The sequence below is a fragment of the Accipiter gentilis genome, chromosome 13, assembly GCF_929443795.1.
Source record: "Accipiter gentilis chromosome 13, bAccGen1.1, whole genome shotgun sequence".
Classification (NCBI taxonomy): domain Eukaryota; kingdom Metazoa; phylum Chordata; class Aves; order Accipitriformes; family Accipitridae; genus Astur; species Astur gentilis.
In genome coordinates this window covers 25632336-25659942 of record NC_064892.1, presented here as the reverse complement: position 1 = coordinate 25659942, position 27607 = coordinate 25632336, and the positions used below count along the sequence as shown (strand labels likewise).

Sequence of the window (27607 nt, the reverse complement as noted above, 5' to 3'; positions counted from 1 at the left end):
GGAAAAGGTTCTTTACTGAGAGGGCGGTTGGTCACTGGAACAGGCTCCCAAGGGAAGTGGTCATGGCACCAAGCCTCTCAGAGTTCAAGGAGCATCTGGATAACACCCTTAGGCATATGATCTAGTTTTAGGTAGTCTTGCGAGGAGCAAGGAGTTGGACTCGATGATCCTTATGGGTCCCTTCCGACTCAAGATATTCTATAATTATTCCTTTTCTTATTAGCCCACCAGTAAATTGTAAGCATGTATTTTAAACACAGTTTCCAGAAGTTAGGAGATTCTGAGGTAAAGACAACATCATGGCAACTGATGACTTCTTAACATATAAAAGATCTGTCCAAAAAAGCTTGCTGTCACATATCAAGAACTACCACAGAGGCATAATATGGTGTTGAGAGAGTCCCTTATCCTCTGTGCTGCACATCAGCGATCCTGGCCAGACTGCTCAGACACACACATGGTGGTTCTCCAAAGGATGGGGGTATGACAGCACAAGTGAATCAAAACTATAAGAGACTAAGCAGGTAAAAATCAATTTATATCAAGTTTTTCTAAGTAAAAAACCACTTTTCCTTCTCCAGAAAATCTCGCACAGATGTTTTTTTCCATTCAAGTCTGAAACTAAAAGCTTTAGGCTACCCTAAACTTCACTTGTGTATTTATCCTTCAACTTAGAAGAAAGTTCAGAAAGTTTACTTCAAACAAGCAAGCAATAAGATGCCCTTATCAGTTGCTTCATGACCCTTACAATTTTAATATCTCAGAAAAAACCCTCATGACTCAGGTCTAATTAATACAAATGAACAATAGAAGATAATCTTTAGTACTTGAATATTTTACATTCAAAAAGCACTGAACAAATGTTGACTCACACGTATCTATTATAGCTTTATTAAAAACAATTATAATGAACAATGGTTTATTTTTCAACTCTCCAGCAGTCCTTCAAATAAGCACATATTATTTCTTTTCTCACACTATGTTTCTTAAAAGGGCCTAACCTTGCTTGCCTGAAAATACCACTGTATTATCGGATCACATTCTTAATTATGCTGTAGTTGCGCAAGTGATCTCCATTACACAACTACATAACTGTAAACCATAACTCAGAATAGCATTTAACTTGGTCTTCTCATTTATTTACAAGATAATCTGTCATTAAAAAAGGTTAATAAGGGTTCTTGTTGAAAAACTACTCTACAAGTTACATTTCCCAATTAACCAGCTGATCTAGAAACTTTTAGCTTCTGCTTTCTTCAACATAACTATATTTTTCTTGTATTTTGTCATCCCTAAGTTCTTTTCCCATAAAGTTGAATTGCACCACCATGGTCCAAACCCCTGTATTTTACCTGTTCTTTATACTTAAGATTACCCATGGTCGTGTTTTTCCTTTTAAGTTTCTCTCAAGTGAATATCTAAATGAACATTATTTTTTCTGAAATTAGCAGCACCTTCACTTGGCAGCCAAATGGTGGCTTTAGATGGCCTAAGCAAGAGTTAAGAAAAGCAGAGCTGTCCCCAGGTAAGTCAACAGTGGACTCATGCCAGAACACTGTCAGTGCCTGGAATACAAAAAAACCCCATACTCTAATGGAGTGGAACTGAAGCAATGTTAGATGTTAGCTTAGCTCACATAACCAAAGAAAGGCTCTGTTGCCCCTGGACAGCCACACAACACCCCGAGACTTGTGTTAAGAGGGAAAAAACAAACAAACAAACAAAAACCAATCAATCAACCACACAGCTAAAACAGCTATGCGTATTGGTTTCTGTCTCAGCTGTAACCAGACACATGTTGCATGGTCATCAGTGTTCGAGACAGACATCATGCTATGCCACCCAGACAAAACCATTTAAGTCAAAAGGAAGCTGAAACTCAAGATGACCAAATAATAGCTAGAACAGGGGACAATATAATTACGTGCAAGTAAATGTAAGAAACTGTTCAACTTCTGGCAGGAAATTGTCCAGGGTTTCATGAAACTATGAGAGAAAACAGAGGCAGTGAAGCTGTCAGGGCTTCAGCAAAAGGACACAACAACAGGGCTGATAAATACACTCAAGGCTAGTAGGCCTTGGTGTTTGGAAGAAGCGACTGAGAATTTCATACAGACAGGACTACTACTTTGTAGAATGCAGTTCTGAAAGAGAACAACCTTTAAGAATTTTACAGAAGCAAGATAAGGAACTTTAACCAGTTAGAGAGGAATAGTGAGAAGGAAATAGAAAAAAAAAAAAAAGTAAGAAAAAAAGAAGTAGATTTTTTTTTTACATGAGGGAGATAGAAGGACAAAAAACCAGCAGTGAGCTCATCATCAACAGTGGAATGCAAAGAAAAGACAAACCATCAATGCTACAACAGGAATGAAGATAAGTAAAAACATAACTAAACTTATATTTGGATAAGAGACATTGGATATATTGATACAGCAGAGTGAATGTGTAAATGACAGCTAGGATGTATTCTGAAGAATATGCAATGGATCGAGTTTTGAAGTAAAAAATTCAGAGAGAAAGAAGTTACTGCAAGCATGACTGAAGATAACAGTACATGGACAAGTGTTTTTATTTGTAAAAAAATTAAGGAGATAAATATTTGGCAAAGACAGGCAAACTAAGTGCCAAACAGTTTGCATTAAGAAGAAAACAAGAGTTAAAAAATTTAAATCTGGCTGACAACAAAATCTGGGATCATCAAAAAAGTGAAGATGACAAAACGTAAAAGAAAAACAACTGCTATATGAATCAATGGACATAAGTGCCTAATATTAGGCATTTTGGAAAAATACTGCAGATGGTTAAAGCATGAGACTTGTCCTACAGAAAATTTCCTCCTCAATCTTTGTCATACAAACAAAAGAATTACCTTATACTGCTCTAATAGTGCAGGAAATTCTTTATACACATACCTAATCCTCTTTTGCAAACTTTTTGCAAAAAAAGTTATATATCATAGTTCAGAACAAAAAGTGGAGTCAGTTAAGTATTAGTTTTGTAGTTAACATGCAATTGCCCATGCCTGATTTAGAAATGTCAAACAAAACAATGTGAGGTTAAAAAAAGGCTTTATTTGTAAAAATTATTTCCAAAGTCGGGTTATTTATTTCTGAAATATCAATTGTTATTTAGTACAAAATATCTCCTTAAACTGGGATAAATCACCATTTGGTTAATACTTTTTAGTTTTCTTTAAAAAAAATCTAACCTATTGGGTGACATCCTAACATTTATTTCTAGTTTATTATTTCTGTGATTCCAAGTCTTCTTCCAATAGAATACTCAAAAAACTTATAAGATATGTGATGTGAGTTTAGTTATCACATTTTTACAATATTCAAAATCTTACCAGTGGTTTCTGATTCACTAGACTGTGAGGACCAGAAAAAAAAAAAAGAATCACAGACAAAATCTAAAAGGACTGCAACAATTCTTCAGTGTTTTGTCATCTTGTTTGTGTGGTAGAAGGATATTTAATCACTATACTTCAATGACACAATTTCTTCTTTGCCCAATAAATTTTAGTAAAATAGTTAGGTGTCTCAGCACTTTCATCATCTCTTATGCAAAAGACTCAAGGAAATAAGCTATATTGTATACCTTAGGTATAATAAAATCTTCTAGGGTTGAATAAGACTATATATCTGAACAAAAGCCTTTGGAGAAAGATGTCTGAAAAGCAAAACATCTTTGTTGACGTGAACACATTGGGTCTTGTTTCAGAGCAAAGCCAAATATACACCTGTACTCAGCAGCAGGGCTTGAATGGTGGTATGGCAATAATTCGTCAATGAAAATCCATTAAACAGATTACTACATTTTAAGTATCAGTAATGATTAATAAATCTAACTAGTAACTATTATATCACCTTAACTGAAAATGAATGAGATCAACATTATTAAATAGTCTACTCGGTAAACATTGTTTATTTGATACGATGACAGCGACTACGCCCCAAATTAGAAAAAAATATTCTGTAAACCAATACTTTTTTCTCAGTAGGAAAGAACTATCTGCAAAACAAATCAACATTGCTAAATGTTTTAAGTCCTAAAGCAACACAATACTCATACTGCCCATTGGAGAAAGCACCAAGAAAAACAATTTAAAAAACACCAAAACCCCCAGCCTTCTGTTAACAGTAACCTACCAAGACGATCATCTAGCCAAAACCCCATTCATCAGATGGGTCTCTCATTGCAACTGTGCTGCTATATGACTACTCATTTCTAAACACAAAGATAATCTTCATCATTAACAAGCTTTATAGAATATATCACCCAATATCAGTCATAAACAATGAAACCTCCAGGAATATAATTTGAAGGTTAAATTACTTTAGGAGGAAGTTTACTGCACTAAGTACAGAACAAGAACTATACTAAAACAAAATGAAATTCAATATTTAAATTTCAGCAAGCACAAGCACACTTCATCAAGAATCTAAGCAATAAAATACAGCATTCAAAACAACATTGAATTAAGTTAATACTATGAAGCTAAGTTAAAGTGCTTAATAAGTGGAACAGATTTAATATAGTTTTCCTAAAATAGTTCATGGATGCGTGCAAGCCAAAAAAAAACCAACCCAAAAGCCAAACTCCACAGTTATAGGTGATAATATCTATGTTCTGAGACATCAGCCTGAAGTAAGTGAAAGAACGAACGTACAGGAAAATAAAGTAGTTTATCTAAAGAAAACCTAAAGTCTGGAAGAGAAGATAAGGGTAATAAAGGATTTATTTTACACTTGCTGCTGAATGAACAGAAAACAAAGTGCAAAGTAACTTAAAAAAGAGGACAATTGCAGAAACCACAAAAGCAACCCATAGAGTCACTACAAATATCACAAGCCACACTCACGAAGGGAACCTGAACTGTTGAGAGTCATGCCCTCAACGTCTTTAAGCCAACAACAAAAGTTCATTAATTTCAGTTGAAGTAAAACATACAATACTGTAACAGTCACAGCATGCCAGTATTTCAGTAAGTGTCTAGCTGTTTCTTTCAGAGTACCAAATCTTGACTTTGAATTCAAAGCCAGAAGGATAAAAGAAGGTTTCCATTACAAATTTTTTTATTATCACACAAGTAGTAATTATCAGTTTATTCACTACCTAGGCTCTTCCTTGGAAGTCAAATAGTTTAGTCTTTCCCTTAATCACAAATTGAGAGCAAATTAACAGGGGATCTCCAAATTCTCTGAAATACCATAAATACAAGACACTACTTGCCTAAAATATACACCTGAATGTTTTGTATTGTGTCTAAGCTTGATTCTCTTCATTTGAAAATACCAAAAAATGAGGCATGAACCAGCAATTTTAAGTAAAAAAAAAAAACAAAACCAGCTATACTGAGAAGATTCATATTTATGTCAACAGCAGTTCTTAAAGAAATGAGTATAAGTTCTCAGCCCACTCCCCAGTCAGAATAAAACAAAAGATACAAGAGAGCCTGATGGAGATTGAAGATCCCTAAGATTCCATATTCAAAGAGTAAAAAGAGTGACTTAATCAAAACTTCTCTCCTCCAAGAGAAATGAAAATTGTTTCATGTTAAAAACTGACTGTAGCTTGTTCTCTGAAGTCAGCTCTACTAGATGCATAGAAGGTGTGACACTAGAAAAATTGTGCCTAATGATGGGGCTTGATTTTGTTCATGATTTTTTTTTTAATGCTTTGCATGGAAAACTAGGGAAAGCACACACTTGCACGGTTCAGTAGGAATCTGGTTGTTCCTTCCGAAAAGAAACTCCACCAACTTTTGAGATATAAGAACTCTTACTATTTAATGCAACATTTTTATGAGTTATCACATTGATCAATTAATCTTAAAAAATTGAGGCAAATCAGTTGGGCCAAATCCAGCAAAACATGACCTATAGTGCTCCTGGTCTAGCTCTTCTCATCAGACTGACAGTCCCATCTAACTGAATGGGTACGTCTGAAAGAAATTAATAGTTAAAAATGTCCACCAATAACGTTGCACCTTGTCAATCAATACAAGTCAATCACTGTCTTAAGCCAGATCATTTCATATTTATTTCTATTTAAATACCACTGGATTTCAAAAAACACAGCAAAAGGACAGTGGCATAAAATGAATTACTACTTAAGATTTAAGAAAAATGTGAATTAACTTGCAGGGGTGTTTTAAAATATACCCTCATTTTCAGAATAACACAGAGATAGTGCTAAAAGGGAAGCAATTAAAGCATTAAAGTGACTGAACTAAGTAACACAAATATGTGTAAGAGTGTGTTCAGAAATTTTATTAATCTTAACAATATATGCAGCAGAAGAGAGTTAGACCATAGAATACTATACTGATACCAGGAAGGTTCATTCGTTATTAAGTAGATGATACCTTTTTGTTTGCCAACTAAAGTACCTTTTTAGACAAAACTGATCAGGATAGCCAATTCTGTAGTTGTACAATAGTGAGGATACTGTTAGCATTACAGAGACAGTAATATGGTATTAAAACCTCTGCCAATAAATGCTCCAATACTATAGGAGTCTCTCTGAAAGAATTAAAACTAGAGATTATTCTTTAAAATACAAAAAAATACTTGTTATGATGGTCTGATGATAGCAAAAGTTAAAAAATAAACACTTTTTTCCTCAAAAAGCAAGTCTCTTTCCAGAAGACACCGTGTATTAAGTATTAGAGGGTCCTGATCAATTGGAAAATGTTGACACACTATATTTCAAATTTATTACTGTTGTTATTATGTCCAACTGTAGTAAGTCCGACATTTTTGAAGAGCAAAAGACAGACTTATCAGTTGGGTGAGGCTCAAAGATGAAATAAAAATAGCAAAGCAAGCTTTAACCTATGTGGAATTCATTTTTTAATGTCTTTTTTTGAATCAATGTTTATTCTTGATAATAAAGTAAAAAATATGTTTGCTACTTAACTTTGCATTTTACTAATTTGATTAAAATGCATAACCCTGCATGTAATTGTGCTATATAAGTACCTCCCCAATGAGACAGTTACACGTATATTACTGTTGGAATGATTTGGCACGGTCAAACAGGTGTCGACCCCTCAGTCCAGTTCATGGTCAAATTTACTGGTGTAAATCCATCTTTACTGGCATTTTGCCATAATTTGTCAGACTCAAATGAAGCTGCTGAAGTTTAGACATGTGTTTATCTCTGTCATCCTGGCAGACACAGTTTGAAACAAGGTTACCACGGAGAAGCATCATGCTCAGTCTACTTTATTCAGCACAGGGCACTTCAATTTTCTCAGTAAGTCATACATACGAACCTCTCCTCTACATTAACAATCTATCACTTCAGTTTTCTAATATTAAATTTTCTGGAAACACATGAACTTTTAACATTCCTCTACATTAACAATCTATCCCTTCAGTTGTCTAATATTAAATTTTCTGGAAACACATGAACTTTTAACATTATTGACCAGAAGCACAGCATTTTTAGAGCTCAATTCCAGAATAGACTCGATTAGGTTTTCTTTTAAAAAAATTAAAAAAGTTTGACATTTACATAAAACTTAAACATAAAACCCAAAAATATTTACATAAAAAGGGTCCAATTCTGACAAGTACAGAAAGACTTCTCATCTGTGCCACCAAATAGCACAAAAAAAACCCAAAACCACAAACAGAAAATGGAGCTCGACAAAGTCTTTGTAAAATATTCCATTACTAGCTTTCTCCTCTTTTCCTGCATTGCTTATCACAGTGTCATCTAAATGTCTGGGTCAACCAGATTTATATTAAAAGACTATGGCAGAGGTAAAAATGCAAGAGATTGTTTTGTTTTCTTTATCATATTCACTCTTCCTGACAAGGACTTTTTCCCCTTCCTTTTTGTCTTTCATCAACTCTTCTCCAAACATTTCAACTTCTAGATCAAATGAGCCAGGAACTTTATCAACAGCTTTTATTCATTACACAAGGAAATTTCATCCCTAGGGCACCACCCCTCTCATGTACTACTGAGATATGGGCCTATGAAGAAACATATTCTTAGGAAATATATGTATTACAATATATTACTTAGATTTTGAACATGTGTGACTCCAGACTAAACCTAGCACATCTGACTTCTAATTTCATCAGCTGCTTTAATGGCATTTAAGATGAAGACTTATTTCTAGAACAAGGAAGAAATTTGGATAATCTAACATAGCTGTTTCACCCTACAGGATTTGAAGAAATTTGTGGAGCGAAGATGAAAGTGAGATGAAGGATCTAACTCTTATAACTCTTATAAGAAGCCTGCCATACCATAGATCTGGCTATAAATTCCAAGAATGCCCAATTAGCATCTACTGTTTATCAGCTGCAGTATTAGTACATGTTCAAGAAAGTGAAATAACATGCAAGTGAGAAAACAAAAACATTCAAAGCCTAGAACCACGGAAAATCTAAAGAGAATTTGAAAAATCAGAAGGTACAATTATTAAAGTCATTCTTCAAGGGTTTAGTGGTTTTGCCCCTTTTTTTTAAGAGACATTAATATATTGATGCATCTTAAATTTACATTCATTACCACAACTCAGTAAATAAACGTAGGAGCTCTTATTTATAAATTTAAGTACTTAACCCAAAAGTTCCACCTGAAGAACTGATTCAAACATAATGTTCATTATCACAGCCTCCTCCCAGTTCTTACCACCAAAAGGTTAAGATCTGTTGGTCATGGTAGATTCAACTGCTACCCTGTTTCTCTCTTTCTAAAGCTGTGTAATATAAACTAGGTTGAAAACAAACCTAAAACTTACCATTGTGAAACCTACCTTTGTGAAACTACTGCTATTTTCTGAATTGAATAAGAAATTTTATAACAAAACAAGTGAAAAGGTAATAGTTTCTCTGACTTCAGACCTTTTGTGTTCTTTGCAAGCAACAGAGGTGCTGAAAGCATTAGTTTCACATCTCATCAAACAACAAAATATGTTTTGACTGGATTTTTTTTGTTGAGGGAGAATACTTCTTTTAAAGGATCTCGGAGACCTCTTCAATGACCTTTTGAGATAAGTGGTGATAATTTAATCAAATAAAGTAAGGTTAAAATAATGATGAACTACAAAGAGATCCCTTGAATGTCTGATAACACCTCAACAAGAAATAAAAAGCAGATTTCATTAGCTTTTGTAACTAAGAAATTTGGACCAAGAGAAATTGATAATCTGGCTTCAGTCAGAAAACTATATATGAAAATCTTGGAAAATAAGTGTTAAAAACAGTGGTGGTTTTCTCTCTTATTCTTGCTCCCAGAGTGTAGTTAGAAGACTCCCAAGAACACAGAAACCAGCATTACATTAGATGTACAATGACTGTTACTCTTGTTAAAGATGGATCGAAAATGAACAGCTGCAACAGTTTTCAGCAAAAGCACCACTTCAGAACTAGTTTTGTTTTACAAGCACCTTACTCAGAGAAGACTGCCTATGTCACATCTGTAACTGGCACCAATTCAATGGAGTAGTGTTTCCTGACCAAACCAACGTTCTCCAGTTGATTCGGAATAGCAATCACTGCTCTTATATCCCACACTGGTACTCCAGCTGTTCCAATATTTAACTACAGGTATTTAATATCCACACAGATAACTATCAACAGTAAGTGCCTACTGTTACAAAGACATGATACTCCTTTTCCTGAAGCCCATAGATACAACAGAAAGACTTAATTCCCTCCCACGGAAATCCTCCCAGATGATGCTAACAATGACCCATCTTAGCTTGAAACACTAGGAGTGGACAAGAAAAATCAAAGACTTGCACAGATATATGCACCCAGGAAAAGAAATAGCCTTATTCTGTGTTTGTCTGCATGAAATAATTGACAATCATGAATTATGAGCTATATAGAAATTATATCCAAACTATATTTCCACAGAAAGCATCAACTGCCAGCACTGAACTAGCAGTATTTTCTTTTCTCTCTTCCAGTCTTCCTTTGTTAATTCAACCTGGGAGATATTATAAACATATCTTCATGCTGGAAATGGAAAAAGTGACTACAAGTACTCTTGACAGAACATAATATAAAACACAGGAGGAAAGAGGCAGAATAGGTTAAACGTGATGATAACTACAGTATTTTCTTCTCATTTACATGGAGAATAGAAAGAAAAACATCAGTGTAGAAAACTTCACTGAAAAAGTTAAGATTTATTAATGCAAACAAAAGTAAAGCCAAACTATTTTAGCTATAGAAATTAAAAAATATCTCCGTAGCTCCCAGTGAAACTTTGCCACAGAAAATACCACTGATTTTTGGTTTGGGGTTTTTTTTGGTAAACAAAATTACTTTTTTAGAGACAGAGGATCCCAAATCGTTCCAACAGTAATATTCCAAGAATCAGGCCATCCACATGCATGAATATGTCCACCAAAACTCCGATTAAAAGGCAGCACTTGTACTTTTCTCCCAGTCTGGAACCTCTTCACATTTAGGAAGGAGCAGCTGGTATTGTTTCTATAGTATTATATTAAAACTGTATTTTAGGAAAGGACAAAAAAAAAAAAAAGTTATAACAAAACAGAACTCACCACAACTCCAAACTGCTCCGGCTCAGACAAATTATTATACTCGCTCTTGAACTTGGACAATGCATTCAATTGTTCTTGTTCAGGAAGATGTTTTATTAAATTCTATCAAGAAAAATAAAATAGAGTTAAAAATCTCAGATTCTGCGTTGCTTGTATTATTGTAGGCAAATGATATTACATATGCATCATTACCGTATACTCCAAAGACACACTCCTGGCTGAAGACAGTAAAATGTAAGTAAGCAACACACAAATTAATGTAACTGAGGGTGTAAATAGCAAGTGATACAACACTGCTAGCTATCATCTTTTGCCAATTCTACAAACATTGTTGTAGTCTTTTTTTAAACACCATTTTTAAAGAAAGAATATGCTTGATAGGCACTATGCGAACAGAACACTAAGAAGCAAATAGAACATGAACTTCAAATGTAAGATATCCAATTAAAAGATCACAAGAATTATTAAAGCTGGACAAAAAGTATTTTGAAAACAGATAATTTATTTTCTAGTATTTCAAAACAAAAACTTAAACCCATTACATGCTACTTAGCCCAAAACATACCAGAAATAGGAATTCAGAGGTGGGACTCAGCTTCAGCTGAATTCAGGAGTCCATATGGGAAGCTTGGACACTGACACAAGTGAGTATCTTGTGAACACAGGTAAGGGAATCTAAACATGTCACCTTCATCTGATCATCTGAAGAATCCTCAGACTCCCTGGAGCTTCCTGAACACTTAGGCACCAACATTTGTGTAGACACTTATATTTAGGCACCCGAATTACACTCTAATTACCATCAGCTAGGTTGGCTAAAAACGGCTATCCTGAGGTTCTGGAAGTAGAGACCTTCTCAAACATTTAATTATGGTATAAAATTTGAGTCAGTAGCTCAGTTCTGTCCCTTCCCAAAACAACTACTATAACTACTAGGCTACAGTCAGGGTCCCCTAGCCTGCTGTCTTTCTCAGGTTATGACTCTTGTGTTCCTGGTTACACATTGGCTAAGCTTCCATCACAGTAAGAAAACCAGAAAGAGATTGTGTTCCTTCTTAAAACACTCCCCGGTCTACTGGTAACATCAGTCTTCTGAACTCAAATAAAGATTCAATCCTTCTAACACTGAATCGCGTCTAGCAAACACAGCTATCCCACTACCTACTACCATATTTCAAGAACGGGTCAGAAAGACTAACTCTAGGATTTTCACATTACTCAACGGAAAAGGCAGACATTCTGGTTAAGTCAAAATCTATTTTATTACTCGGCAAGTAAATAGCTTTGGTGATATACAATCAACAGAAAAGAATTTACTTAAGGTATTGAACAGGATCACCACCTGAAAGTCTTAAAAAACCCGACTAATTTTATCCACAAAAGATCCTATTTCTTCTTCTATAGGAAATTCAGCCAGTTAGGATATACAAATTATCTCTCTGGGGCCAGAGAGATAAAAAGTCATAGCTATGCTTTGCTTAACACAGTTCCCTAATATAAGAAGAAAGAATTCAACTCTTTAACTACCCCAAAAATATCCCTAAACCGCTAGTCAACTAGTGGCTCTATGCTATCTTGAGAACCTGTATTAGCTAGTTCAAAGTTAGCTCCAGGTGTTTACTCAAGTTCCAATAGCACCCTTGGATCACAGTATAGACATTCCTGTTGTTAAAGAGTGAAAATATTAGATTTGTAACTAAAGAACAGAGGTACCCAACGTGTTGAAGTTTTTTAAAAGCAGCTTGAATATTTTGTTCAATACTACTACATTTAATTTTTTATAACTCGATCTCTTCACTTCTGTAACATTTGTTATTTTACGGTAGTTTAACATTTATCAAGCCTTTTTTCTAATGGATAAAAAGACCTAGACAGTCCTTTATCACTGTTTTCATTTAGTGTAAAGTAGTTACTATTTTAAGAACTGAAACCCTACTTTGATTCTAAGGAGTACGATAAGTAATTTGTTTTACAATATTATGTCATATCCAAATTAAGGATCACATAGTTTATCAAGAAAGTAAAGTCAGCAAATAAGAAAATTTAGACTTAAGAACAAAGTCTTAAATAAGCCAAAGGAAGAGTAAATGACAGTTAAAGAGTAGACTGCTTCAACAGTGTCCATGCTCAAATAAGGATTTTGGTATGAAAAAAGAGAACTATTAAAAACACATGAATGACGATGCTTAAAATAACAATGTAAACTTAAATTTTGCGGAGCTTGATTTGGACATCCTCAGACTGACTTTCAGCATGAAGAATTTACGGCAGTAGTCATATATATGCTTACCATTATTACATTTGGAAAATATTTTTGTAAAAAAGACTACATTTATTAATTATTGATGACTATGTACAGCACCAAAACAGTAAAATTGAGCAAAAATGAAAGGGTAGAGTGTAAAAATGTACATTTTAAATTAGAAATTCATAACCCACTTATTTCTTGTCTTGATATACAACATCCATATAACCACCTCTAAATATACTACAGTTCCTTAAACTTAACTGAGATTAAAATGTTATTGCTTGATGCTAAAATAATTTTCACATGTAGAAAAACTGACCACAAAACTTTCAAAAAAGAGAAAGTCAAGTGTTCTGTGAATGTTTTCAATATTGAGCATCAGAAAAAACCCAAACAAACGAACAAAAAAACCCCACCAAACTGAAGGAGCAGCTGATATCAAAGCTGCTCTATGGTGTTCAGATAAAGCTTTTGAACTGCTAGAGATGAAACACATTTTGAATATCAAACAGAGAATAAGCAGGAGAAAATTTTGACTAAGTCACAAGAAACATTCCAATAATTAGTCAATTATTATTTCCAATTACAATATGACTTTCAGAGTTTTTACATCTTTCAGGACTAGATTTAATTTCTAACTGGAGAAAATGACAGGCAGAGGGGAGAGAGAGAGGGAAAGGATACATTTTACTTCTTAAGCATAACAAGAGTAGGATTAAGGACAAATTACCAACTTCAGAAACTGTGACTTTAGGATACACTGAACAATATATAAGCTAGACAAAAAAAAAAAATTATGAAGGCAAGAAATTTCTAGGAAGCACCATAATATCTAAGGTATCTTATAAAAATAGATAAAAATAGCCATATGCTTGCAAACCTGTGTATGCTTTTGCCCTTCTCAGAATCATGAAATACATTTTCATAGCATGACAATAACCGATACTTGGGAAGGTTTTTAAAGGTAGAAATAGAGACATGCGGCTGGATAGTTAAATTTATTTAGTAACCTAAGCATATGCGAAGTTGGATACCAAATTTTTAAAGCAATGAGGCACATTATTCTACCACTTCCAAAGGAAGATGGGCGTCTTAAGTGCTTTTTCTAGTGTAAACTCAGATAGTCCCCTTTTCAAAGTTATTACAGGGTTGTCTTACCCAGAAACAATAAACTTGGATGAAACCATTTGATAAAAATAATTACATCCAAACTTGCAAAGTAAATTTGGAGCCTAAATTCTACTGAATTTTCCATTTGATGTAGGCCTCCAAGTTTAATCACTTTGCAAAAAAATGCAATCTATACTCTTGAATCATTTATATGCCTAAAAAACCCCAATATGTGGGACCTGCCATCCTCTTAACAGTATGTCTTGTTATATATATGACTGTGTTCATGTAGGATCCTGTGAGCATTATCACTTGTATTCTACTGCACTGACTTTGACTCAATCACAGCAGCTGCTAACATCACTGTCCTTTTGTAGGACATCATTCCTCTCACCTCATGTTTTGCTCTTCCAACTTCTCTTATCCTTTTCTTAAATCAAATTGTTCCCTTCCCTCCAATAGCAAACACAAAAAGATTCAAACGCTGTCAGAAATACTTTAGACTCAATTTTGATGCCAAGAACTATATAGAGAGGTTACTGGATACACTGACTTTCAATATACTTTACTGTTAATACCAATTAAAAGACCTACAAGATTATCAGCATAGTGTCAAAAAACCCTTATCTCCTATTATTGTTAACCATGCCTATTGCACAGAGAATAAAGTCAGGCTAGATTCTGTTAGGTGTTTTAAATATACAGAAAAGTACATTCTTTATCCCAAGGTATATACCATTGAAATGGAAATAATAGTCCACAGAAGAAATTAAAAATAAGGAAAAAAAAAGTAAACAATTCTCAATGAAAGTAAAGTTTTTCTTCTTAGCTTATTACAACCAATGGAATATTTACCACATGTTCACATAAAAGTATGCCATTAGTTAACTACCCATTAATGGTTTGATGATCTTTTTCCCTAGAGCCTAGATGCAAAAAAAATATTTTGCCTTCTTTAAATAATATGTATAGAAATTATTAAGATGCCAGTTTTTCATAATTTTGATATATAATATTTATTTAGTATGTACAGGTTGCTTCATGAAATTATTGAGGACTTAATTTTGCTAAGAACCTAAATTTTCACCATTGAAAAACAGTGCTACGGTCAAATAGCATGAAAGAGAGTCTCAGAGCAAGCATGGACTATCGGAGACAGAGTTCAAGCTGAACATAACTGCGTAGCAAATTCCTTCTCTCAGCTTTTCATGCTATTTTAGAGACTTTCTACTATTATTGCAAATAAAATAAAATAAAGAAACACATTATGCTTCTTTTGAGCATGAAGAAAACCTTGAAAAAGAAAAGTGATGTAAGTGCAAACTAGAATAAACAAACAGCTTAGAGGTGTAAACTGCTCTGATCAACCTAATAACCTTAAAGTAATACTTTCAGTGTCAATATTAACTTCAACATTGAACAAAATGAAGAGAATTATACAATGATTATATATACAGTCACTGGAGATGATGGCTCATGTTTGTTCCTTCAAATATTTCTTAAGCGAAACATCTCATTCTTCAATGAAGAAAGGAAAGTGAAGACCAAATAACTCCAAGTTTAAAGATCCTTGAAATCCAGGTGACAAGACTTGAGGGCCAAACTGCACACAGGAAGAAAAGGAGCACGCTAAACATTGTACAGCCTCTTCAGTAGGACCTTATTTTGACATTCCAATATGGTGGAAATGTGTTTTGCGAGCAAAGCACACAAATACAAACTTGCCTTGTTTGGATCTTTGAATACAAAATGCTACGTGTTGCAGTACGAGTCACACATTTGAATCTCAAAAAGCCTTAATGTTACAACTCATTTTATGACTCTCTCTTTTACCTGTATTCTGCAAAAAGTGTATGTTTCTGTCCTGGTTTCAGCTGGGATAGAGTTAACTGTCTTCCTAGTAGCTGGTAGGGTGCTATGTTTCGAGTTCAGTATGAGAAGAATGTTGATAACACACTGATGTTTGCAGTTGTTGCTCAGTAGTGTTTAGACTAAGTCAAGGATTTTTCAGCTTCTCAAGCCCAGCCAGTGAGAAAGCTGGAGGGGCACAAGAAGTTGGCAGAGGACACAGCCAGGACAGCTGACCCAAAGTGGTCAACGGGGTATTCCAGACCATGTGACATCATGCCCAGTATATAAACTGGGGGGAGTGGGGGCGGGGGGATCGCCGCTCAGGGACTAACTGGGTGTCGACTGGCAAGTGGTGAGCAACTGCCCTGCACATCATTTGTACATTCCAATCCTTTTGTTATTGCTGTTGTCATTTTATTAGTGTTATCATTATCGTTATTATTTTCTTCTTTTCTGTTCTATTAAACCGTTCTTATCTCAACCCACGAGTTTTACTTCTTTTCCTGATTTTTTCCCCCATCCCACTGCGGGGCAGGGGGGAAGTGAGTGAGCAGCTGCGTGGTGCTTAATTGCTGTCTGGGGTTAAACCACGACAGTTTCTAAAACATAACTTTCTTGGATGTTTCAGTAGGGACTGGTACCCATGCCTCTAACACACTTTCAGATATGCTGCAGAAATCAGCTATCTAAATCCTCTGTAATTGAAACCTATGCCATATTACTAGTAGATTGATAGCAATTATGGTTTGACATTTATGAGCCATAATAGCCATATTTGAAGTTCATCACAGCATGTAGGAGTCCTGTCCAAAAGACAGACAATCTTGGTCTAAAGACATATCTTTGCAAATCTAATGGATTCCCATCAAGATGACCAGGGAACATGGCACACGACAGTCAAGGAGAGGTTGAAAGAAGTGGGTTTGTTGAACTGTAAGAAAACAAGCCTCAAAGGAATTTAATGTTGTCTTCAGGTACCCAACTGGAGGGTACAGAGAAGATGCAATTAGGTTCCTCGTGGAGGTGTGCAGCAGGCAGCCAAGGTCATAAGTTGCAACAATGAAAATTCCAGTTTGATAAACTAGAAAAGGTTTTTCAACACAAGGGTAGTTCAACACTGGAAAAGGTGTCCAGAAAGGCTATGGAGTCTCCAGTCTTGGACATATTAAAAATTTAATGGAAAAGGCCCTGAGCAACCTGCTCTAGCTGACCTGGCTCTGGATCAAATGACCTCCAGACATCCCTTCCAAATTATTTTTTCCCATTATTCTACAATGAAATATTCGTATTTAAATTATTTTATGAAATTCTTCAAATTATCAACCCTCTAATTAACACTGTGCATAGAAGAACAGGAGGAACTTCCAGTTTCTTTTGTCTCCACACAGAACCATACTGATTTTGTGCTTTGAATAAAATAATACAGAAAAGGAAAACACTATTCAAATAAACTCTAGGGGAGAACGGTGGTCACTGTGGATGCCCTAAAGCAAGATCCTGGATTGTATCGGCTCCAACAGGACAGGGGAAAACAAACAAACAAACAAAACACCAAATAAAACACCCAAACATTTTTCCATCTAGTTTTTGACCAAGACAACAGATTTGTGCAGATGAGACAGAGGCAGAAACAAATTCAAGGAAAAATTAGTAACTAGGGAAGAAACAGAATATCATATGCTGTTTGAATATATACACCAAAGAAAAATCTCTAGGCGTGGACAACATGAATGCAGAAAATAGAGAATAGCAATTCAGCTGCTTTCATTAAAAAAAAAAAAAAAAAAAAAAAAAAAAAGCATTACGGATATAAAAACCCTATAGTTCACAGAAGAAAAAAAAAAAAGATTCTTGCAGCGATTCATTAGCCAAAAGTTTATGTCAAGAGACTTTTTAGCTACAGGTTTCTATTTAATGTGACACTTACCCTGAAATACTGGGATTCAAAGTGTCATTTTCCTTACCTGAATCATGGACTCTGACAGATGTGTTTCATCTACTTCCAGTATCATCATTTTGATTTCCTCATAAGGCACTCGGAAAGAGCCAAGGAAAATTGCTAAAACAAAGATTCAACACACAATGAAGAAAGCAAGACAACAACAATCTTTTTTCTACTTACAAAACGCCAATTAAACAGGCTATAGCATCTACCGGTTAACAAAGACTGTGCAAAGTAATACAGATAACAGATAACAATTTTAAATGCATTTTTAATTACTGTTCTCCCACAATCCCAGCCTTCTGCATCCATTTGTTATGCACAACATCCAGAATCAAAGAAGACCTCCATAAGTAGCCAGTGACGAGTCTACACTGTAGGATAATCATTACTGTTCTAATACTTTGTTCTGGAGTGATGATTACACTTTTTTCTTCAACGGTCTTGTCAGAGCTTTCTCTTTAAAAAGCACCATGAGAAACCAAAACCATATAAACAGTTTAAAAAAAAAAAAAAAAAAAGGTCTCATAAGCACTGTTTATTCATTCACTGTAATCGAATGATTTCCTATTTTATCTCTGCCGGCATTTAGGAATCTATTCTTTATAGCATTCCTCTCCGCCAAAACTTTATCATCTTTATTTGCATATTACTGCATAATGCTGAGTATTGCCTTCTCTCTACAAAGTACATAAGAGATAGCCAGACAGCCTGTAGACTTTACTGTCTTTTTTGTTGGGAGGGGAGTGGCGGGCATAGAGAGGCAGGCAGTATTCCTTGATGAATATGTTACAAATATAGAAAGATAATTAGATATATAGCTGTGTGCTTGTACTTCAATATATACAGAAGAGAATAATCTTAGTCTTAAAGGATAACCTTTAACTGTTTTCTGTGTCTCTTTAAACATTTCAGTTGTATCGACTCACATGCTTGGGCTTAACACCAATATGCACATATTCTCACACGCTTTAAACAAAAAGTGGTTACCAAGCAGTCAGACAAGAGAGAAAGACATTTTTATGGAACATTTATACAACATTACTTCGTCATAAAAACAGAACCTACTTACACAGATTCTGCGCAATCTTTGGGTCCAAAACTTTTAATTCTTTGATTCGTTTCTTAATGGTTTTCTTTTCTTCAAAATCCTCCTCCTCTTTTTTTACTGTCAAAGTAAACACAAATATACTCACTGTTAACTCTTAATGTTTAGAGAAAACGTTAATGAATTCAGAAAACATATTTGCTATCAAGGGTAGTCAATTCACAAAGAAAAGACCATATAGAACATACAGACAAAAAATCACAGAGGTTTTGTATTGATTGTGTGTATTCTCAAAATCTTTACTCTTCAGTCAAATTTGTCAGCATGTTAGCCTTCTATAACAAGATGATTTTTTTTTTTTAATATATAGAAACTGAATATAGATGCTAATGTTAATTGTCTGAATGGCCTGAGGTCATGAAAGTCATATTTAAAATACCATGCAACATACTTTAGTCAGCCTGGCCAGGTTAGCATTCTGAATTGGATTTCTAACACAAACAAATCTTAAAGAAGATATGATACTATGTCTTAACATTGAGCAATAAAGAACCAATCCAAAATTTAAGTATTTTTGTGCCCACATTTGTCTAAATATACACGCCAAAATTATCAAAGATCACTGGCTAATTACAAAATTAACATTACCTTAGAATATAAGTGAGTATATACCTGTTTTCCTTAGCTCCTCCAAAAAGATGTAATTTTAAATATTTGATGTAATCACCTTATTATAAAACACCACAAAGACAAAGTGATTGTATAAACATACATTAACATTGCTGGAAATTTTAGCTTATTCTTTCTTTTCAGAAAATAATTCATACAAATAGGATCTCCCAAATGCATTATGTAAGCTGAATTTATTTCTCATCATTCACACACTGTCATAAGAATTTCATTTAAAGTAACAGCATAGTGTTGATAATGTATTAGTAGGAACCATTCCAATTATTATGCAAACAAACAAAAAGGCCAAAACCACACAAATCTTTTCGTAAATCCAATCTGGTTGTCCTTTTTTATTTTCTTCCTTTCTTTTTTTTTTTCCTTCCTTTTTTTCCCCCCAGCACAAATCTTCACTGTCAAATGTTATTCACCCAATGTATTACTACTGTTTATCTAATTCTCTATACTATACTAGACTAATTCTCTATACTATTTCACAAATGAAACTAGTTTCCAAGCTTTTACAGCATGATTGCTCCAAATTAAGTTATACATGCTTAAAACAGTTGAAAACATGTTGTAATAAAAGTATATGATACTGACGTCAGATGGAGATGGATGTAGACCAGAAGTCTTGTCAAGAAGACATAGGATTAACATTTCTAGCTCGCTGATGATTCTTGACAAAACTAGATATAACATGAATTATCAAGAGACTTTCCCTAAATTTAAATGACTTCTGTAAATTTTAAGAGAGAACTTTGAGAGCTATATCATTCTTAAAAAAATGTTTTTCTAAGCAAAATAAATTTTGCCCAGGATTGGGACACAGACTAAATGACCTCTTGAGGTACTTGAGCTTTGCTATCTAGGATACTACCAAGGAGGTAGGAACTTAAAGACCTCACATAAGGATTGAAGGAACTAGATTCTAGTCCCTTCCGATCTGGCGGAGACACAAATTTGAATCATCTCCTAAATCACTTTTATTACTCTACACCTCCTAGGCAGCATGATGTTCCTCCTGAGGACATGCCACAGTGCAGAAAAGAACCTGGTATTCTGAAAAATGAAATTACTGAGCTAAGACATAAAGACCCATAACTCCTTGGAAGGAGGACTGGTATCCAGGGTCCTGGCAAATGGGTTACAAAGCCACAATCCTCCTCTTTTGTCTTTCCCCCCACCCTACCCACAACAATCAGTTGGCTTTGAATTTCTTTTAGCACAGATTTAACAGAAAGGTTAGTATTTTCCTGTCCCAGGAAAAAGGACACACTCTACTTACTATGCATGTGAAAGCAAAAGAAGTAGGTTTTGACCACCAATGTGAGAACTCAATACACCATATTCAAAAGGAACAGAATGACATCTGAGCCACTGGATAAAAAGGAGGTTACCACTAAAGCTTCACTTTTTTCTAGTTATGCTTTATGAAGAGCCCTTACTGAACCCAGAAGGGCATGTCAGAAGCTACGGAACTCAGGATCATGGAACTGTTTTCCCCTGCAGTTACACACCTTAACAGACCTCTCAAATTTCTTATCAGTTACATGCTGAAAACAGTCATTATTAAAAGCATCATTTTGAGTTGCCTGTCTTATCAATGCTAGAATTGCAGATTCTACTAGAAGACCCGGACATCTCTGTAGCACAGGTTCCATGACACCTTCACGCCTTACTCATCTGAATCATAATGAAAATACAGTACTGCCTTTTGGCTACCTTGGAACGTTGCAAATCATCATTTTACAGGAAACAAAATAATTTCCTTAGTAGTCGCAATAAAAAAGTGAAATTATCTGAATTTATTAATTTACTTAAACTTGTTCTGACAGCCTTGAACTGCATAGTAATAGGGGCTCCAATAGGAAAAAATACAAATATTTTTTTGTGTTTTCCAGCACTAAAAAGCAACATTTATGCATTGCAAGTCTTATAAGAGATAATACACAGATACACAAGCATACAAAACAATATCAACAGTTATTTTAATTCCCAACTTTCAAATCAAGAAACAAGGCTGCAAATGAATTGGCTTATTCCCTCTGGAATTTTCACCCAGGAGGGGGTTACGCACAATGTTAAAGCAATACTTAGGGCATCACAACCTTAAGGAAAAATGTATAAGCATAGAACATATTTACTTGAGGAACTCATGCAGGAGTTGTATGCAGAGTTATACAATTATGCAACAAACTAAACTACTACAGACTTACATGATACTTCTTCAGGAGAATTCAGGTCACATCCTTACGTAGTTGGCAGCAGTAAGAAGCAGAGTATATGTATTACTTGTCTTCCCTATTGGAAATGTTGCACTTTCCAGTGAAAACTCTGATACCTCCTACTGCCGCTAGAAATTTTTACCTCATTTGCTTATTAAGTTATAAGGGAGAAAAACAAACAAACAAACAAGAAACAGAACTATTATCTATTTCCAACAAAAAAAAAGGGGGAAAAAGTCCACGGGGGGGGAGGGGGGGATGTAACAGATTTGAACAGATAAAGTAAATATCTAGACTAACAGTAAATCAAAGAAAACAAGCAATTAGCTTTTTATTTGGGGAGGGCACTGGAGCAGGGAGGAAAGTAGACAGAAGATAGAAAATGGGAAATATTTGCTTACACTGGAAAAAGAAAGCAGCCCAGTGAGAGTGGGCAGCCGCTGCAGAAAGGAGGTGACTCTTGAGGGAAATAAATATAAGATGTTGTGCTAACGAGAGAAGAATCAAACCAGGGGATCTCAAAATGCACAGACAGCTCTCACGGCTCCAGAAGTTGGACCATCATGTTAAACCATTACCTTTTTCAAAATCACATGTCTTATTTCAAGTATTAGGCAACTAAAAAGGAGTGCTACATATCAAGAACCACCCAACCTTTCAAGTTCTGTCTATATGCTACATCTATCACACTGGGGGGCATACACATGGCCCCAGCATCTGAACTGGATAATTTCTAGTCAGTAGTACCTCATCTAATGCTGCACCTGCTCTGCCCTCTCAGACTGGGAAACAAAGTCCTAGAGCACTTTGAAACACACAGAATTCATCTCCCAACCTTCACAGTTCCTCTTATCTCCACAGTCCTACATCCTTATTAACGTGACTCCAAAATTAACAGATGTGGTTGCCAGTGTACAGACAATTACCTCAAAGAAGTTTCAGCTATTGGAAAGATTGCTTTTGCTGTCTCCTTCAAACATGCATCCATATACACGTGCAACTGTAGTCAACTACCTCCATCTGTGGCAATGACCTGACTGAAATTAGAGTCCTGAAGGGAGTGGCAACAGGACTGTTTTACAAATATAACATCACAGTTGGAAGCCTACAGAATAGCATTTCATAAAAAAGTGGATTGAATCCTATGTAGCTACTCTGCAGATTTCTGAAACAATTACATACTTGGTAGGTGCCACTGAAATCATCTACATTCATGAATTGCTATCCACATTTCCGTTTCTGCCACAGGTCTTGATACAATCTGCTACTCACAATCTTTGTGTAAGAAAAATCATGTCTGTGCATCTGTATGCTAAAGAAAAAAAAAAATCTAAAATACATCATCCTACTGAATAAAAACAAAATACCCTTGAAATACAGGCTTCAAAAGGAACATGCAGATCTGAATATTATTTTTAAAAGTCTGAATTCCTAGTTCAGATGAAACCTGAAAACTACATTACACAGAAATCTACAGAACATTCAGCAGAGTTATTTTGTCACCAAGTAACACAGTTTTCAGAGAATTATACAAGACCTTACACCTCTCCTACCCTCTTAGCTAAGACAACAGTCATCTTGCAGTCTGTCTTCACTGACAAATGAAAGAACAAGCCTGGGGTCACAGGCTCAAAGGATGTACCTATACCGAGTCTCATTATGAAAGCAGATGCCAACCTCATCTGTTTACAAGTCTAACTCTTAGAAGTAAATGATAGCTTGTGCCCCATATAGTAGGATATTCAACTGGAAGACCTGCATTCTTTATCTCCAAAAAGTTATCTGCAATCAAAGGAATGGATCTTTAATAGAAGATGAGGTTGTAGCTAAATAACAAATGCTGCAGGAGTTCTTAGTTATTCAATGCAAGAAAGTGGAATAACTTGCTATAAATCACAGAACTACTGAGGTTGGAAGGGATCTCTGGAAGTCATCTGGTTCAACATCCCTACTCAAGCAGGGCCACCTAGAGCCAGGTGCCCAGGACCGTGAATATTTCTAAGGAGCGAGACTCCACAGCCTCCCTGGGCAACCTGAGTCAGTGCTCAGTCACCCTCACAGTGTTCAGAGGGAACCTCCCGTGTTTCAGTTTGTGCCCATTGCCTCTGGTCCTGTCACTGGGCACCACTGAACAGAGCCTGGCTCCACCCTCCTTGCACCTTCAGGTATTTATATCAATTGCTAAGATCCCCCTGCGCCTTCTCTTCTCCAGTCTGAACAGTCCCAGCTCTCTCAGCCTTTCCTCGTAGGAGAGATGCTCCAGACCCTTCATCATCTTCATGACCTTTTGTTGGACTTCCCCCAGTATGTCCATGTCTCTCTTGTACTGAGGAGCCCAGAACTGGACACAGTACTCCAGGTGTGGCCTCACCAGTGTTAAAATCAAAGGCCTGACATGGAATACAAGCCTTTTGGCTAACAGGCCATAGCCTTTTGAAGTCTTGGATTATTTTAACAGCTCCACAACTACTGTCCCACAATATGACATAAGACGAAGCAAAGATTAGTCTCCAAAAAAAAGGACACCAACAAGCCCATTTCCCAGGCTGTGACACTACTACACAGGTGCCATCAGCTCCATTTACAGATTCCATACCGAGTTGCAGGGTTCACCAGCACAGTTATTTGTGACAATCTGCTTCAAAATAGCAAAAAAACTATGAACTAGATCCAAATCATTCTGCAATATCATTGAAGATACCCATTTGCTTTATTTTGTAAAAACAAGGATAAAATGAGGATATGGGGCACAGCCCACAGCAGTAGGAAGAATGTCTGAATGCTGAGAGGCCAGGAAGCTAGTAAATGTTCTTTCCAAACAGAGCAACCTAAGGTTGTATCAACACAAATGTTAGCCTCAGGGACTGTTCAGCACTCCTAATAATCTAATTCAGCCCTTTTATGGGGTAGAAACTATGTTTCAAATACTATGAAAAAGCTTTCATGCTCCATCTTATTTTATATCTACATATGTATAAAACTTGAAAAATCAGTATGAAGTTACTAACTATGGTAGGTATATAAATAATGTTTCACAGTTTTACCTGCCAGCTTTGAAACTGAAAACATTTCCAGTACTTTACATCAAGCTGGACTGCGAACTCCTAGAAAGTATGGGTACTTGCTATTCTTCTTCACGTTCACTACAACAGTTATGTGGAAAATATAATACAAAGGTGCCGAGCTCCTGTTTATTCAGGCCTCTGTCCTTTTTGACAATTTCTATTCATCAGTAACTCCTATCTTTGGAACGGTAGTTGCTGTAACAGTGAAATGTCTTAAGTTTTACCACTTGTTTTCTGAGCAGTTTGTAAGAGATTGTCACTTCTTACCTCCCTCCAACATGTCTTCAGTCATGCACACGTGCACTGTTGTTCCTATATTGACAGTGCTGCTGTTGAATTGGCACAAGTCATGCATACCTCATGATAACTCATGCTTCACGATAACTCATTCAGAATAGAGGATTTTATCACAACTAATTTCTCAAGGGTACATAAGAACTGGCATCACTGATAACAGCAAAGGTACAAATGTAATCAGGGATTTTATCTCTGACAGGCTATTGCAAGCTAATTCAGAAGAATATGCCTCTATAATCAGCTATTAAATACATCCAATGACTGACTTTATAGACACTTTCACACAAAGTTTCTCTATGAATCAGCCTATTTTTTAAAATATTTTAATTTACCACAAAATATCTATCTTATTAAACTTGTATAATTATATAATCTGCATGAGAAACCAACTGAAGCAGATATAATATGTATGACAGTTGGAGAGTAATTATAAATATAAGTGTAAAATACTGATACTTTCTCTTATAGCTCTGTAAAAAATTAGAACATCTTTTCAGATGGTTTTAGCACATAGCACCTTTTATATTACTTAATGCAGTCTTTAATTTTCTGTATGTACATCACAGTACATGCACAAAAATAAGTACTTCAGCTTAGAATTTTTACAGTTCCCAGCACATGCATCTTGCCCATTGAAATACTGTACAATCATGGCATGAATAGGTGGACCAAGGTAAAAAAAACCACAAAACCAACAGGTAATTAAGATGGACATATAAGGTCCTTGTTTGCAAGAAGACATAACGGTAACAGGCACAGGCCAACTAATCACGTAACAGGAACTAGTACACCGGCAAGTGATTAACCACATGGACTTGTGTGTGTGCTTCCACCCTTCTACTCCTTTATAACAATGAACAGAGGAGCTTACAGTTAAAGAGTACTGCTTTTGGGAAATTAGCCAAGTGGCTAAACTAAATCACCAAGTTTTTTAAAGCAGAAATACCATCTTCATTTTATTTTGAAAACCTAAGTGTCATCATACTGATTAAATAGTTTCTAAATAATGTTAGTTCATTCATAAACCAAAAACATGAAGCTCTCATGTTTGTTAATGGCATCCAATAAAATTGTGAAGAAAGAAAATCAACTCTGAAATCCTATTTCTTAAGAAGTAACTATCTAAAATACTCTCAGAAGTATGGCATATGTAAATCAGAAGAATCTTTTTCTTAGTTACAATCTGAACACCTGCTTGGCTCCACACTAGAACTCAAAGTTTTAACCAAAACTGAGTCAAATCCTGGAAGGATTTAAAACTTCACTAATTTTCCTGGGAGGGGAAAGGAAAAAGGGGGGTTTGACATGAGCTTTCTGCTACAATGGAGTTTGCTTTACAGGAAAAAGCAAAACACACTGGTGTTCCCAGCAGTAAAGTTATTTAGAGTCTGGCTCCTGTAGACACATAAAACTGCAGTTTTCAGGCCTCCCCATTTTAAGATATATTCCTACCATCAAGACTTAGCTGCTTGGGCCTTACGAGGCTGATCTGTCACTTGACAGAAGCTATCAAAAGCAGAATAACAGGACCCGAGTGCAGTTGCACCCCAGGTGAGCACAGTTGATTCAAGAAGCACCATAATGTTACTTATTACCCTGTGAAATGGAATGACAACTTTTCAGCTCCAATTTTTGGGGTCCAATATCTGAAAGGAGATAGAGAACCACACAAAAGTATTGGCCAAGGAGCCAGCATGGGTCAGATTAAGCAGGACAAGGCTAGAGCTAGATCCAGTTAAAATAAGAACAACTATGCCCTGTTGGATCAAAAGTCAACCTCTTCCTGGGATCAGTAAGATGCATAGGAAAAGTACAAGAACAAATCAAGCATACACATCTTTGCAAATCACCATATATTTGCCTTTCAGATGTTGCCCAACTCCAGAGCAAAAGCTTTTCATTTAATAATCCTCAACAGATTGTTCTTCCATGCATTTGTGTTAATTGTTTTACAGCTAGTAAATTTTAAACATTGATGATGTCCTTCAGCACAGTTTCCTTTCTTAATTATGCATTGTACAAAGAAAGACTTCCTTGTATTTGATAATCTTGATCAGTTTTGCTGTACATCTACTGTACCTTCTATTAGCGAGAGGAAACCAAACCACACAAAGTATGCAGGATGTGGGCAGAGCTTGAACTTGTAGTGATACATTTATTATTATTTTGTTCTTCTTTCCTAACAGTTCCCAAAATCCTATTCGTGTTCAACCATTACTGAGACTGAGAAGATTTTACCCATGTATCAGTAATTTATTAAATTGTTAACTAATTCTACCCTTTATTATTGATTATCTACAATATGTCCACCATGGGTATCAACTTTGCTAATCGTAGATCCTCAAAGCCCAGAAACCATTTTAAAAACTGTCATCACATTTGTCACCTTGCTTCCTTTCCTCTGATGCTAGCATAGGCTCAAATAATAGTTTACACAGCACAGTTCATAGCTCAGCTGTTTCATCCTTCAGTTCCCTTAGAAGTCTGGGGTGAATACCAGCTGGTCTTAGCAATCTGTTACTGTCCACTTTATTGACCTATTCTAAAATTTCCTCTACTGACCATGCAAGTTGTGATTCATCCTCCAACGCAGTGCTCCCTTCAAA

At 35.5% G+C, this 27607-nt stretch overlaps 1 protein-coding gene across 3 annotated transcripts in view; it reads right to left on the bottom strand.

Annotated features, from left to right (window-relative positions):
• Positions 1-27607, bottom strand: part of DIAPH3 (diaphanous related formin 3) — a 242630-nt gene that overhangs the window by 118434 nt on the left and 96589 nt on the right. For 2 of the 3 annotated variants that reach the window (XM_049815693.1, XM_049815695.1), the window contains 4 exons: positions 21631-21663; positions 18767-18862; positions 17717-17811; positions 10544-10645 (listed from right to left, as the gene is read on the bottom strand). In XM_049815693.1, coding sequence (XP_049671650.1) covers positions 10544-10645; positions 17717-17811; positions 18767-18862; positions 21631-21663 — 326 coding nt within the window. The remainder of the gene's footprint in view (positions 1-10543; positions 10646-17716; positions 17812-18766; positions 18863-21630; positions 21664-27607) is intronic. The other variant, XM_049815694.1, reaches the window with a different exon arrangement.